Source organism: Coloeus monedula (assembly GCF_965178545.1).
Source record: "Coloeus monedula genome assembly, chromosome: 6".
Lineage (NCBI taxonomy): Eukaryota > Metazoa > Chordata > Aves > Passeriformes > Corvidae > Coloeus > Coloeus monedula.
Genome location: NC_138786.1, coordinates 12,167,492 through 12,184,181, shown reverse-complemented (window position 1 = coordinate 12,184,181; position 16,690 = coordinate 12,167,492). Strand labels below are relative to the sequence as shown.

Here is a 16,690-nt window from a genome sequence, read left to right as displayed (position 1 = left end):
TTATTAAAAATACTGATAGAAGAGGGAGTTCTCATCACAGGACAAGGAATCTCAGGTGTCCTCCTGGCAGCAATAACCAACTTAGTGTTCGTAACAAGAAGAGGGATGAACAACTCCACCTCCCCCTGTCAATCACCTCATCCCAGCTTTTAGTCCAACCTACAGCATCTGAGTTGTGGGAACTGGCTCAGGCAGCAAATATATTGAACAGCTCAGCCAATGTCAGCTCTTTAAGATAGGTAGCAAGAAAGGCAAAAATATTTCCAAAGCAAGAAAATATTCCTGACACCTTATTCTAGCTCAGAGTCTCCTTTGAAGCTCTTGGGAGTACCTGTGGAGCACATCAGAGCCCACACAGAGCAGAGCAGAGCAGAGCAGAGCAGAGCAGAGCAGAGCAGAGCGTGATCGGGAGAGGCCAAAAGGGAGGCAGCAGGAGAGTGGGATGTGGAGCTGCAGGGAGAGTCCTTGCTTGACTCAAAAGCAGCTGCACAACACTTCAGCCATGCAGCTCTGCTCTGCAGCTGAGGTATTTGTGAGCTGGTGTTTATTGCTTGTGATAACGATCACAGTTGTAAATTTCTGTGTAGAGAATGGCCAGGCCCTTATCCTGAGATACACCCATTAGTCGTGATTCATATTTAATGCTAGGGTAGGATTAAATGTAATTATCAGATTTATACCCTGTCTGAAGCTGAGTTTATATTAACATAGCTGAAAATTCAAATATTCCTGCTTAGGAGGAATATGTTCCTTCAAGGATTCCTTCTAATTTATAGCAGTGATGTAGCTGGACATACCCATCTGCAGGGCAAATGTTTCCAAACCTAAGTTATTCCATGCTGATAAAAACACCACCTTTAATCTGACCAAAGACTCATTTTAATTTCTCTTTAAATGACATTACAGATTTTGCCTCTACAAACGTGGAACTGAAGTTTCAGCTCAGTTAAACCAAAAATTGTTGGTCTGGAGAACCAGCTTCAGGTCACCTCCCAGTGTTGAACACACGCTGGGGAGTGTAGCTTTGACAATGTCTGATCTGCTGGAGTAATGACAGAAATCAATGCTGCGGAGTGCAATCAAGATTTTTTAAGCTGCTTTTTCTACTACACTCAAAAAGGCCCAAGTGGAACCTCCTACTGGAACTCATCAGGACCTGAATGATCTCCTCTTGCTGCTAGGTTCTTAAAATATCATTGTAACTGTCTATTGACATTTCCCTTCTGTGTTTTGTTTGTTGACTCTAAGTAGGATAAGCAGGTTGCACTGTCATAAAGAAAGCTTCCTTTTATTTTAATTTGCCCTGGTTTGAGGTCCTAACTCTGTCCCCTAATATAAGAAAGAAGCTAGATGAGAAAATGTGTTTATAAAAGACTAATTGAAAGGAATAAGATGCTAAACAGAGAATAAACACTGTGAAAGGTTAAAAATGAAAATCTGAGACCTGAACAGTTCAGATTCCTCATTTATTCTAGAGGCCTTGGAATGTGGTCTTTCCACAACTCACCACTTGGTTACCTGACCTGGGTTTTCAGCAGAAATGTCAATCAGCCAATTGCCTGAAGGTATTGAAGGCAGAGTCGAGTGGTTAAATTACCAGCGACCATGTCCTGCTCTCAGTGCAGTTGCAAACATTCTCTGGTGTAAAGTGGATGCATTTTGCTTGGAAAAGGAGGTACAGATCAGCATTAAAGGCACGTAGTTTTGAAAAACAGACCAATAAAGTGTAAAATTAACACTTTCTTCAGTGTTATTAATTACCTAAATAACATCATTCCCTTCATGAATGTTATGGTAGCCACGCGCGGCAAAGGAGAAATGATAAAGACAGAGCTTCTCAGAAACGCTGAGTACCTGACTTCTGACCTCAGCTTCTCTGAAATTCAGGGTCAGACACTCAGTGTAGCACTGGGTCATGTGGCACTGTGTTCCTGGGGTTCTCTTTTCTGGGAATACATTTCTCTCTTACTTACATACCATGGTAAACTATGTCACATCATCACACAAGAGGAACACGTTCTGGTCTGATGGCAGGAGCAGCCTGTTTCATATGACACAAGGCCTTACACACTTACTTGGTAGTTCCTTCAGTGACAGGGGCACTGGTTTAATCAACCTTCTTCCAAAATTTACAGTTTGAAGTGCTGCTGCTTTTACTGTTGCTTCTGAATCTCTTCTTATCATCAATGTACCCGAAATTATAGCAGTTGGCCAATCCAAGCTGTTCACTGCTTGTGCTTACAAACACAGTTGCTTTTTGTTGCTGAAGAGAATCATTGCTTATGATTGAAAATTTCTTCTATCTTAAAGGAGTAAGAGAGGAAAAAATTCAGGATCTTTGGACATGCAGACCAGACAAAGATATTTTTTTTTGACTACATGGTAGTCAGACACTCGATTCAGGAAGAAAATGTGAACGACAGTTCTGATGGGGAAAGGAAGATGGGGAAGTTTGCTCAGGTAATGCAGGAGTGTGAAACGTTGCAGAAGGAAGCAGAATAAGGAAAAAGGAAAAGCAGGAAAACTCAGTATAACTTTTTTAAAAAAGCAAAACTTCCAGAGAAAAAGTTTACAACTTCTAAATCTTTCCCATACTGCAAGGACTCCCTGCAACCTTCAGATAAATTGTATTAATTGCTTTTCAGACTAGAAGGGAAAAAGTTTTTTTTTCCTGTTACAATGTGTATCACATTTCACAATTTAAGAATGCATGGTCTAATCATAGTATGTGCAAATGTCATGCCATGTTTTCATCCAGATTGCTTTTTCTGTGAGATACAAAATGTCTGCAGTGAGAGTGCTCACTGTTTGTCCTGATCTGGCCTCTAAAGTCTAAGTGCTTGAAGAAAACAACCATAAAGAGTGGGCCAACAACCAGTTCACAAGGAACAAACCTTTCACCCCTGCTGCATGCAGCCACACCCATAGTTAGTTTTAAAGAAATATATTCAGGTCATCATTAAACCAGTAGTCTGCAATTGAAAATAATTAAAATTCAGAGCAATATCAGAAGGGTCAAAATGTGATTTAATTGAAACATTTTAGCAAAGCTGCCAACATTCTGAGAAATGATTCGCTGTATGTGTATTCTTATGGGAAATTATTAAATTAATTGAAAAAGCTATAATATGCCTGATAGCACTTACTTTCATAATAAATGAGCATCACAAAATCAGTTGTTAATCAGGATTAGAGATTAAATGGGGACAGTCTGATAAGAATCTTTTCAGACTCTTTTCACCTAAGGCAGTTCTGTGAAGGAAAACTCTTCATTTCAATTTTGAACTTTATGCACCCAGTCCTAGAAAAGTTTCCTGTCAGACACCTTGGCTGAGTGCAGAAATCCAGATCTACAAATATCAATAAAGAAATTTGCATGCTTTCCACTGCATGAAATACTAGGCCCATTTTGCCTATGGACAAACCACAGGATCAGCTTTTTGGCCTGTTCCCTGCAACGAAATTGGCTAAAACCAGTGACTGCAGAACAGAAGTGTCAGGCGCTTGAGTAAGACATTATTAACTAATATGCTGTAATCGTTTCTGAAAGAGCAAGACTAATATAGAGAAAATAAAAGGAGTCCCCAGGAAGACTGGTAAGTGGTTTTATAAGAACTACAAGAAGCTGGTATGCCATTATTCTGTAGAAATCCTTACTGTAGCTGAACCAGCATTTTTTTGTGTGGAATTACTTGCTGTACTGGTGATACACTATCATCCAAATGCTTTAATAAACTTTAACCTTGGTTTGGCTGTAGCAATTAATTATTTTATCTTGTCAACCCAGCAGAAACATGAATGAAAACTCATTTCACATTCTGAAGTGAGGAATCCTTTCTGCACAGAAAAGGTCAGGGAGTGGAACACCAGGATGCTGGCAAGCAGGAGCCAAGGATTATGAGGAGTGCCCAAGAGGAAGCTGACACAGCTCCTTGCTATCCTGAGAACACGATGTTGTCCTGCATGCATCATTCATGTACCTTCCAAAGGTGAAATGAGGTGCAAGTACTTTCCACCTTGTTACACAAAACACCTGGAAAAGACACGGACTCTTGTTCAGACAAAGACATGGGCACTGGCAATATATTTCTTGTGTTTCCTGCCTTGCCTTGCTGCTGCAGGTGCTGGAACTTTAATCCAGCTGTTGGCTACCGAGAGCCTGGAAGCCATAGGAGTGTGGATTTGTGAGCAGCTACTCCTGCTGTTCTACCTGTTGTTCTACATAAACAATTAGTGGTGCACCCACAGTCACCAAGAAACACAGATGTGTGTGCACAGCCAAAGTAATATCAATTTCATTGCTTGTTTTCACATCTGTATTTCTTCAGCAATTTACACACAGATCAGCATAAGTCCTATGTTTGCACATCCCAGCATTATGACTGCTTTTGTTAAATTGGAAAATACTGGTATTTAAAACAATATAACCAAATAGAAAACATATTAAAACCTTTTGGACAGCAATACTGAAGTGTAAAGCTTTGCAAGGAATAAACAGAATTTATAGCACTCCTAATAAAAGTGCCAACCAGATAACATCTAAGATACAAGTAAAAAAAGAAAATTAAGGTGATTTCTTATAAAAAATGTGGGTTTAACACCCTCAAATTCTGTTATTTATCTTCAGCTAGGAAATCCCCATACTTGTCAACCCTAATTTTGTTATTTTTGACTCTTTTAACATAAGCAGCTATCTAAGGCTTATGATCTATAAAAGCATTTCTAATAGCAAAGTATTTTCATGAAAAAGTAAGGTAGTTTCATGAAATGCTATTTATTTTAAAAACATGCATCAAAAGCTGTGGTTCACTTAGTGAGTCAGGAGTCAAACAGAAAAGCATGTTTCTTTTAGTGCTTGTAAATAAACTTTCCAGTTGCTGCTCACAAACTCTGTATGTCATCTCAGTTTTTCTCCCAGTGAGCTGTGAGCACTTCCATGTGTGCCCTTGGGTCTTTCTTTGATGCCTGCCTTTACTAAGCTTCCTCTTGAGCAGAGAATTCACCCTGCCCCAGTCGGTCTCCTCTCTTTGCAGTCAGACCCAAGAAACACACTTGGCTCTGTAGCTCCAATTCTTCACCTCAGCTTTATATTCTGTAAAGCAACCAAAGTGGTTTTACATTTTTCCTGCATAAAAGTCTCCTTTTCTATCTATCTGCTCCCCCTGTATTACACAGAAATCAGTAACTTTACTCTCTGAGTACTTTGCTTTGTCTCCTCAAGTTTAGAAAGGACAGAGGGAAAGGCAGATGAGAAAACATGGAAAATTAAGAGAAAGGAATAATGTACCATGCCAACACAACCAAAAAGTGTTTTCTTTTTTATAATAAATCTATAATAAATCCCAAATGTACAGTTAAGACTGTGGTCATCACTAGAGGTCAATCACTTTTACTGATCTGAAATGCTTCACAGGTTCCCGAGAAGCCATGCTGGCACACTTCCCAAACACAGGTGTGTCCTGGAGGGAACTGCCTGGAGTTGTATGGACTGGAACGAGTTCACACACTGAATACTGTGTTACTAGATTACTGAAATTCTCAATGTGTGTTTGTAGTTCCTTGCATATAAAAAGCTCTCCCTAGGTGCTGAGAATTTATTCGGTGTGAATTTTTAATATAATAAAATCCTAGTCCTGTTCTACTGTACTCATTGTTATTTAATTTAAATGGGAACAGGATAGGATTATAAAGATTAAAATTATTCTAAACCAGACTAACTTGAACTCTCTGTCTTATTAAATAAAATTAAATATTATAGCTTGATAAATGTACATATAGCTTGCATAAGCCTCACTTGCACACATATTTAATTATACGACTGAAGTTATAGCTTAAATATACTTTTTCACTCTTTGGAAGTTTTAGAAATTTTTTCCTGTTCCCCAATTTGAGTATTTTCACAACTCTTTCTGAACAATTCCAGTTAATTGTTTCATCTAGGCTGAAAAAACATCATTAGAAAACTTGTGTTTTAAAAATCAGCATCTGCTTGAACACTACTAACTCATAGATACACAACCCTTATACTTAAATTTTCTTTAAATTTGCTTTCTCAAAATGTAAAGTCAGCATTACATTGGATTCACAGCTGTCCATTTGAGGAACAATCATAAAAGATAAATAAGCCTGGGGTCCTATGTAAGGAACAGTAAGGAAAGGACATACTTGTTTCCTTGCAAAAATAAAATAAACCAACTCCCATACTGCATATAAAGAGATATTCTTGGAAAACACTGTGATCACAGGCATTATTCTGAGGTCACACTGTAATTCTGTGATCCTCAGCACGAGTTTTCATTTCACAATAGTATAACCAATTCCATTGATGCCTTTGTAACTTCTGTGCCTTTACACCTGTATCAAAAATGTGAAAAAGAGCATGAACTGTGAGTGTCATCTTAGTGCCACAAATACCAGTTGCTGTCTCCTGCTTATCTCTCCAGGGTGTCACCAATCCACCATTCTGCAGCTCTGTAAGTGGCATTTTCCCTCAGGGACATGAAATATAAATATACAGGGTGGAAAACAGAGCAAGAGGGAGGAGGAGGAGGTGAACAGGTTACAGACACTCTTGCTTCACTGTCTGTCACGCAGGGCCTGAAGCAGGTTGTGGGCTGCATTAGCTGGACTTCCACATAGTGCAAACCAAGCCTTCAGGAGCAGATAGATCTAACCTGACAGCAAACAGCAAAACCCAAAACATCGCGCAGTTCACCGTCACATTATCTAGTCCAACATCCTGTTCAAGTTTTATGCACCTATTTTCTATTAAAGCACTAATCTTGTTGGTTTGACTGAAGCACAGCTTGTGTTTTCACTAAAACATATCTTCTAGAACTGCATCCAGTCTCACTTGGGAAAAAGAAAGTACCAATTAGTGCCACTGGGAATTTTTTCAGTGATTCTCTAGTTTCACCTGTTAGACATTTGTTCCTCTTACAACTTTATTCACTACAGAGTTGTTCAGTACCCACTATTGTCTTCCTGATCTTTCTTTTTTTCCTCACCTTGCTGTCCAGAGTTAACTGATAAAATGATGAGGAAGTCCTGCATCGTTGAAGAGATATTTATTAAGACATCCAGTTTTTCTGATCTTCGAAGAATCACACATCAGAGATTTTTTTATTTTCTGGTTTTGTTTGTTGGTTGAGGTGTTTTTAATTTTTTTGATAAATCATCGGTATAAAAGCCCTGTGAAAGCTCTAAGAAAGCTCTGTCTCCTTGGCATTCACTCAGGACCTTAATATCCCTGGCTCTATTACAGAGACTGTTTCTTTGCAGCTTCATCTCAGCGTTGCTACTCCTGCTGTTCCACTTGCAGCCACTTCCACCAGCTAATGGCCAAATCTTGTTTTCAGCATCTGTCCCCTGGGAAACCTGTTTGGATATGGGGTTTAGCATCTGCTCAAGCCTTGCCATCTGGCTGGAGGGGGTGGGGATGGCTCCTGGGGTTTTTGGCAGGGTGTAGCTCATGGCTACATAAAGGAGCATAGTGCCTTCCTTGCTGAACGAAATTCTGAAGAAATTTCAGCAAAGTTCTCCATAGGGGTGAAGCCAACTCCCAGCTGACTAAAGGGGATTAAAGGGAGCCGTGAAACCATGGCTCGGGCATGTAATGGCATCGTGCTCCCTTGCTAGAGCCAGCCCCAGAGCAGGGACTCTGCAAGGAACCACCCTTACTCTGCCTGCTAAATCTCTGTTTCACCTCAACACAATTGTAGTGACAAACAGCAACCAAGACTCCCCACAACTTTTGTCTTAAACATAACTGGACATTTAAAGTAGGTCTCACACAGATGAAGAGAATAAACTCTTAATCTCAAATAACTTTTGGGGGTATTTCATGCATTGTAATTTGTAAATACCTAAAAACCACAAATGCTGGTGTTATTCTCTGGCAATGGAAGATCCATCTCTCCTCACCAGCAGGAGGGACAAACCACTTCCCCACTCCCCCTCTTCAAACCTCTGGTTTCAACTCGAAGATTGTGCTAAGTCTTTTACCACAACATCCTGCTGGGAGCTCATGCCAACCTTCATGCCCATGGCATCCCTGATAATCCTTCCAATCTTTCATTTTCTGTTCTTCTATGTGTAACTTCACATTTGCCTCTGTTAAAGTGCATTTCTGGTTCTTTTTCAGGTTACCATCCCATCTCATCCACATAGGATTGTTTTGCTAATCTTATGTCATTCTCACAATGATCTGCAGTGATTTTTGTACTTACTTCAAAACTACCTAAAGTATCAAATAGAGTCTGCTAGTGGTATCAGCAGAAATCCAGTAGAAATTGGCCCCTTAAATAATCACTCTTCACTTACCACCTTTTAACTGAGAATTGTAATTTAGCCAGTTCTCAATCCCCTTCAATATGTGATCAGGGTCATAGCCTAGTATGATCTTTTAAAGCAAAGAAATATACTTATTCTGTACCATTTCCCCAGCCAAACCAGAGAACTCCTCAATCAATCACCTTTGTTTGATGATTTTACACCAAAATATGTTGACTATCATGTTTCATTTCGTAGTTTCATATTTTAATCCTATTTCAGCTTTTTTTAAAATTAATATAAATAGTTATTTGCAAACTTTGCACATCAGCACAGTATTTCTGTGCATACCTTTTTCTCCCTGTTGCCATCTTTGATTTAGCAAAAGTAGCTTCACGATAGCTTTGGGTGCTGGTGATTCATCCACTCACTCCTGTCCAAACTCCCTTTGGATCTGTAGGACTGGTTAAGTACCTTCATGTGCAAGTATTTTTTTCCAAATCCTGGGCTGACATTTGGAATGCTGTTGATGCAGGAATACACTCTGCATAGCTGGAGTCAATTGGGCTGCTGTCAAATCTGTTCCAGCACAGAACAGCTGACAGCAGCATTTATTAGTTACTGTCCTTGGGGGGGTTTTTTGAATACATAGATGGCATAAAAAGTTGTGCACAGTTCTTTAGCAACATCTGGTGAATGCACCCAAACTCGGTGATCTTTGATAGCTGTGCTCTCCTTATACACCATTCCTGGCTTTTCACTGACAGTAGAGAGAATGGTACCCCAGAAAGGCACACAGGCTAAGCAGTGCTCCACAGTCAGCTCCAAGGAGCACATTATTAAAGCTGACAAGTACTGTCTTTGCTATTGTTCCAGCTTTCCAGGGAAAGTACACGACTGCTAACCCCAAGACAGACAGTGTATGAGAGCACATCTTCAGGAGTAATTGAGACCGATTTGCATCCGATGTTTGAGGCCTGTGCAATACCACAGCTGCCCTTTCCGAGATAATTTGAGCGGCTCCGTTCTCCCACAGCAGCCTGAGGTTGTCTGTAGGCATCCCTACACAACAGAGAACAGTACTGGGCAGCTAATCCCTGCAGCACGTACACATTTGTTTCCTGGTCTGAGACCAAGAATTTGATGAGGCTTATCTGGCTAAAGGACATACTTCTTTCCAATGTTAACTCTTGTGATTTGAAATTTGACTGCAAAATTAAATTTTCCTATCAGCTCATCTGCTGCATCTTGCAAGACATTTATTCATGTCCCTTTTGTTTGTTAAACAGGTTTGGCCAAAGTCCTCACTAATTTCTGTGCTGTGCTGGGTGGGCTTAATGTCTCTTTTGTCCTGCTAATACTCTTCAAACAAAGTGACAGAAGTGGGTATATTTATTTAATCTTGACAAAATTTCAGTGTTAAGGATGCCACAGCTCACCAGTCCCCTGTAATTTGAAGTCAGTTGCCGTCTGTTAGGTTGCTCCACTCAAACTGCTGGTGTGGCAGTTTTCTTCCACCTTTACTCTTTCGTCTCTCTCTAACACTAAATTACCCACAGCAAATGTAATCCACAAACAAATTGTTCAGATTTGTGATAAATTCTTTTTTAACCTCTTGGATGTTTCCTCTTAAATTTGGCTTCCTGTCTACATGAAATGTCCATCTTGACTGAATCCTGCATTTATTGTTTTCTGTGAGTCATTTATGTAATTACTCCTGCTGTGAAGTTAACAATTGTTACTACTTCTGGGCAAGAAAAGATGCAAATACAAATGTCCTGGACAATGCAAACATTCCTGGACATACAAGGTTTTCTTTTTCACAGTACTCAGGGTGGACAATTGCTTACACATTCTTTTGCATGACTTTTCTTTGGTCTCCTCACTTTTGAATCCAAATAGGAACAGCTCTGGCACAAGCTTCCAGAGCAACAGCACCTTTGCTGACAATAGCTCACATCCCATTGTGCTTGTCTTTGCAGCATTTCACATCTGTACACCTGACACAGAGCATTATGCATGTCATGAGCCCTCTGTCCTTTGAAGTACTTATTTTTATTCTTAGAGAAGATATATTCTGCTTTGTAAGTTGTTAGATCAGCTTAGCACCTAAGTTCTCCCTGGCTGGAGGCATTATTGCTTTGCTCCTTTGATACAAAGAGCATTGAGATTTGATCTTGTTATCTGTGCTGTGACACAAAAGCAGAGAAAAGACTTTGTTGTAGCATTTTGTAATGCTGTTGAATCTACAGTATTCCACCTTTTTTTTTTTTTTTAACGTTTTGGGCAACATCTAGAATGGGAGTATGACTGCAGATCTGGGCAACTTATAAAAGAACAGCATATGACATCATGTCCCAAAATTATGCCACGTTGCCACTTGGGTCATCTGGGCCCATATGTCTCCTGTGCTTACTTAGAAAGGCAGACATTCATTGCTGCTTCACAGTTCAGTTTCATAAATCAGTTGCTAATTTTCACACTTGTAATGAGAAAAAGCTACCTAGGGTAAATCATTTTTGGTTTTCAGCATTATGTAAAAAAAAAAAAAAAACACCAACAAGCCAGTAGCAAGAGAAACTGAGAAATCCAGGTTTTAGTCCAGTGACAATCATGGAAAAAATACTAATTTGGAAAAATTATGTACAAAAGCAAGTCTGTTATGCTGTTCCATATATGCAAAGACACTCTAGATAAGCCTAGATTTCCTGAAACTTAAGTTTAACATAACTGTAAAGAGATAGTGCACTTTATCAACTTCCTAAATTGTATCACTTTTAAATTTTGTTATTTTCTGTATTTGCATGTCTGCTTTTCTCTTTCATATGTGCCTTCATTTCAGAGTCATTCCAGGATGAGGTGTTTGTGAAAATTTTTTCTTGATGGTATGATCTAACTGTTCAATAAATTCCTCTCACAAAAATAACTCCCAAAATTTCAAGTAAGTACATCACTGCACGCTGTCCCCCAAATGAAGGCATGAGAGTTAATGAATGACTGTATACTGCCAATTAAATTTTACAACTCACTAACTTATAAATAGCATTGCTCATTTTACCATGACTACTCATGGAAGTGAAATTACTTCAGTGCTCAAATGCTCATAGGATGAAGCCTACTGAAGTGACTTACAGAGGAACAAGTTAAGCAGTTCAGTTCTGACTCTGTGACTGAGCCAAGGCCTCCAGAATCATTGAATCATGGAATCGTCATGGTTGGAAGAGACGTTCAGGACCATCCCATCCAACCACCAGCCCAGCACTGCCCTTGTAACCCCTAAACCACTAACCCGTATCATCCAGCTCCAGTTTCAGATGCCTCTTGAACCTGGGCAACCACCCCGACAGTGAAAACTTTTTTTCCAGCATCTCATCTGAATCTCCCCTGTCTCAGCTTAAGGCCATTTCCTCAGATCCTCTGCAGGCACAGCAGGAGTGACCGGCCCTCACCTGGCTTTCTTTCTCCCTTTCAGGGAGTTACAGAGAGCGATGAGATCCCTCCTGAGCCTCCTCTCCTCCAGGCTGAACACCCCCAGCTCCCTCAGCGACTCTTCTTAAGACACGTTTCCTAGACCTTTCACGAGCGACAGCTCTGCTTATATTGATTTTCTGACAAAACTTTGACACATCTTCGGGATTTTTGTTCTCTTCTTTTTTTTCCCCACCACCCCAAACCCAGCACGGCGGGCACCCGTGCAAACGCAAACCCATGCCTCCACGACCCCTCCTTCCTCTCTGAGCCGCACCAGTTTCTCCGAAAACGGGGCGCGGACGCGGGAGGGATTTCCAAGGGAGGCACTTTCGCTACACCAATGGATCCCTCAGAAGCGGCCGAGGAGTTCGGTTCAGAGCGGAGCCGCGGCTCCCGCGACGCCGCCGTTCGAGCGGGGCCGCAGCTCCCGAGGCGGCTTCTGCCGGCCGGCACCGCACACCCCGCCCGCTCCGGGTGGCTGGTACGGCCGGTCGTGTCCGGAGCGCACCTCCCCGGGGATCGGTGCCCGGCCGTGCCCCTCCACATCTCCCGGGGCGTCGGTGCCCAGCCGTGCCCCGAGCGCGTCTCCCCGGTGCCGGGGACTGCATCTCCCGCGGCGCCCCGCGGCGGGGCGGGGCGGGCCGTGCGGCGGAAGGGGCGCCGCTGCCGTCGGCGGCGGGGGCAGCTCTATCCGGGCCCTTGGCGCTCTCCCTTCCTTTCGCGCCGGCGGCCGCTGGAGGCGGCGGGTCCATGTGCGCTCGGCGCGGCCCCGGCCCCTGCCCTCCGCCCCCCGTACTGCCCCCGCCATGGACCCCAGCGGCATCATCGAGGCCCTGCGCGGCACCATGGACCCGGCGCTGCGCGAAGCCGCCGAACGGCAGCTCAACGAGGTGAGGGCGCCGCCGGGCCTGGGCCGGAGCCGCGGCGCTGGGGAGCGGGGCCGGGGCCGGCCCTTGGGAGGGGGAGCGGGGCGGGGGCGGAGAGGGTCCCCTCGGCTCCTCGGGCCGTCCACCCGCGGCCGCGGCCCCTTCCCGCCGGCCGCGTCCCGGCGGCCGCAGGCCGGGCCCGGCGCGCATTGTCCCCGCACATGGCAGCGGGGCCGGGCCGGGCCGGGCGGGGCTGCTCGGGCGGGGGGGCAGCGGCAGAAAGCGGCCGAGGCCCCCGTGCCTCTCCCAGCGCTACCAAATTGCCTCCATTGTCTCCGTGCTCAGCCGGGAAAAGGGTGATCCGCTGAGGGGGCTTTAAAACCGCCCTTGTGCAGGCCCTCGGTGGCTCAGGCTGGACATCAGCCGTGCCTGGGACCATCTAAAGGACATCAGTCTTTGGATGTTGAAAGCACTAATTTGTCTTCAGGGAAGGAGGTAGCAAGAGCCCCATCACTTCGCAGGCAGTGCAGCCTGTAAAAGTGGCCTGGGCTGAGTTCAGAATCAAATCTGGTGGCTTGGGCTGAGTTGGGATTCAGATCTGGCAGCCTGGCGGTGTTTTATGTTCCAGATCCTGTGGGCTCCGGGTTCAGCAGGGCTGCCGAGGTAGGTGCGCTCCCTGGGTGTATACGGACACGTGTCCAAGGGACGGGGGCAGACAGGGTTCCCATCCCAGGTGTGTCATCCGCTTAGACTGCACTCACCTGCCAGGCTGGGATGTAAAAACCCAGCAGATCCTAGTTCCACGGATTTCAATTTTGGAAGAAGATTATATTTTTGTTCTACTTAGCTGCACCTCGTAGGTGAAAACTTTATTAATGAGACACAGCCACGGGGCTTGTAGACATTTGGAGAACAGAAGTGCTTTAGTGTTTGGCCCAGAGAAAAGGTGATGTCTTGATGGAGGAAGTGAAGGATAAGCCTCTGTGGCAGTTCTTGTGGTGGCTTTTTCCACAAACATTTTTCCTTGTTGCTCTTAAGCAGACTTTGGGCCTGACAATACTCATGTAATGCAACAGATGTTCAGCAGAGCTTAGATAAAGGTGGGCCAAATGTTCTGCTGGCAGTGAAGAAAATTTCGAAAACTAAAGGTATAGCTTCTCAGAAAATAAAAAAGTGTAATTAAGACATATTCCTGCATGTTATTTAATAAGCAAATGGCAAATAAATATTAGGTACATTTGAAATAGATAGCTGTAAAACTATCAAATGATTAATTGAGACTTGTATAAAGTAATTGCCTGTCTTTTCCATGTACTCTGTTAAAAAGTGTGTTAGTGTTTGTTACTTAAATCAAAAATGCAAAAAATGTGATGGCCTATAGAGACAGTAATATCTATGAAATCTTGAACTGGCCCCAAAATGCAATTTTTTTTTGTGTTCAATGGATGTCAATATTTATATACAGTAACTTGCTTAAAATCTGTTTTAGTTATTTTCTGCAGGTATTGAGCTGCTGAAGGTGCAGGGAATTGTGTTCACTGCCAGTCGGGGTCTTCAGCAAATGGCAAACCCTTGCAGGAAGGATTGTGCTCGCTGGCCACTGGCTTTTGTTCTCACTTTGGAATCAAAACCCTGTGGTCTATCGTGTACTACACAAGTGCTAAATTGGCATAAAATCTGAATATTTGTCCCCCTTTAAAAACTCCAGATATTATTGAACCAGCGTGTAAGAATTCCTTGTTCCGGGAAATGGAGCATCACTAATCTTTCACAGATATTTTGTGATAAAACTATGTGCTAAACCAGAAGTCTGCAAGCACTTACACATACATGCAGCTTTAGTCACATGCGTGGTCTTGGTTTTACTTAGGTTTATTGAAGTCAATTATGCATTTTCTTGCAGTATGCTGGTCTAAATTTGTCGAATATTAGAGCAATTCTGTTACCAGTTAATACTTAATTACAGGTATGGGGGTCTCCTTCTTTCTAAAAATGAGATCACAACAGCAGTGAACACTGTTCTTGCTTATGGCCAGGCTACACAGGTGTTTTTATAGCTTAATAGTTGTCCTTGGTTGACCTTTTAGTTTACCCTTAGTTTGTTAGAAGTGCCTCTGTTGAGCTGATGAGACTGGCTTTCAGCAGAATGGTCACTTTACCTTACCAGAAAAGACCGTGCATCGGTCAGTAATTGATATTCCTGATTAGTGGAAGAGATATCTAAATAGCTAAGAGTTAACCAGGTATTTAGATCTGTCTTCACCATATCCTGTCAGTCAACAAAGTTTCTACTGAGAGGAGAAGGGAACTGGGATGTATGATTCTTGATTTGTCCAGACTCTATTATTTTTCCTTTGACCTTGGCCAAGTCTAGAATTATTCTATGCTTTATTTCTCCTTTCACTAAGTTTTTATCAGGCTATATTGCCTGCACATAAGAGGCTGTGAGAACTTCCAGAGTTGAGATAATGGGAAAAAGCAAGTATTTTGGTCTCTTTGGCTTTACTTTTCTCACTCTGAAAAGAAGTTATAGGGAATGAGGTCACTGGCTTTTGTGTCTGAGAATTTTTAGTTGATGAGGTACCCTGAGGTGTTCACCCATCTCTGTCCCCGTCTCGCAGGGGAAAGCTGCCTTTTACCAGGACTTAGAACCAGACTCTTCAAGTAAGCTACTGGAGAACAGCAGGAACACATTGCTGCCTTTTGAAATAGTCTTTGTGCTTCATGTATAAAGTGTTTTTCAGAAATTGTGATGAAAATAGGTATTTTTAACTATGCAGCTATGGAATGACACTCTGAAAATAATACACAATGTTGTTTCATCTTTTAATATCAACATAGTTATAAAGCTGAAGTTGCTAGATAATACTTTCAGGTTTTTTCTTTGTAATTCCGGGGAATTTATAACTTCACTGTGATGTATGTCTTGTAAGTCTCTGAGATTAACCTTGGTGTGTGAGCTATTAAGATATTTTTTTAGACTAACAACCCAATTTTTGTGTCTGACAATGTTTAGGGGGAAAAAAGTACAATCCCCCATAACTCATCCTTTTTTATAAGTCAGAGCTCAACAGAGTTTGTTTAGGAAAACATCCTGATGCTCTATTGGAAAGCGACTTTCAGAAGTTACACTTAAGCCTTTTCATGTTCTAATATGAGTGACACAGAAAGGATGAAAAGGAGATCTTGTTGGCTGGCCACCATCACCACTGGTTTAATGGTACAGTAGGGCCTAGTTCAGTGCATTTCACTGCCCGCTTAATAGCCACAAATGTCAGAAGGATGGTATGATTAAATTAAAAAATTGGACTCTTAGCTGCTGAGAGTTTAGGAGTGAAAGGTTGTCAAAGGGAAAGAAGCAAGTTGCTTCTTACATGGTGTCTTTCAGACAAGACTTGACAAATGCTGGAATTCTATGGATACTTTGGGCTAGGTGTTTATAGTGTTACCGCCAGCGTGAATTTTTTTTAACCTTTTGTGACACGGTCTGTATGTGTAACATCTACAGCTCTATATTGTAGTGTAAGAAAAAGAACAGAGCATGAGTTTCTTGGCTTTGATTATCAGATCACAGGGTCTCTTTTGAAGTTGCTAGGGTGACATTTTACCCAAAGTACTTCGTTACTTTCACTTCCCTCATCTTCCATCTATATATTCTGGTGCGTGCTAGAGGAGGGATGCTTTGGGAAATGGTGTTTTAAACTGTGTGTGCCAAGGCTGGTCCAACACCAGGAGTCCCCTTGGGGGCAGTAAGGAACCGAGGGAGTCCTGGCTCCACTAGGAAGAAGTTTCCTTCTTGGTGCAAGTTGCCCAGCACAAGGTAAAATGTGAGCGGAAAGGGCCACTTGCCACTTTCTCATGACTTAGCAGATAGTTCCTGTGTGTGCTTAGCAAGCCTCTGCTAGGAGCACACTGCTTTTTCCTCAGCCAGCAGTAGAGCAAATAGTCCTCCAAACTTGCAGACAGTATTGTGATAAAAGGAGCATCAGGGATGTTTGCAGGAACTGATAAGTGTATGTGTATCTTTTGTGGACATTAAACTAGGTTTGCATATTGGTTGTAGCTGCCTAAGAGGTGGCAGA

At 42.5% G+C, this 16,690-nt stretch overlaps 1 protein-coding gene across 1 annotated transcript in view; it reads left to right on the top strand.

Moving 5' to 3' along the window:
* Positions 1-12,432: 12,432 nt before the first annotated feature.
* The window catches only part of IPO7 (importin 7), a 35,071-nt gene continuing 30,813 nt past the window's right edge, over positions 12,433-16,690 (top strand). The window contains exon 1 of the mRNA XM_082284489.1: positions 12,433-12,632. Coding sequence (XP_082140615.1) covers positions 12,549-12,632 — 84 coding nt within the window. The 5' untranslated portion in view covers positions 12,433-12,548. The remainder of the gene's footprint in view (positions 12,633-16,690) is intronic.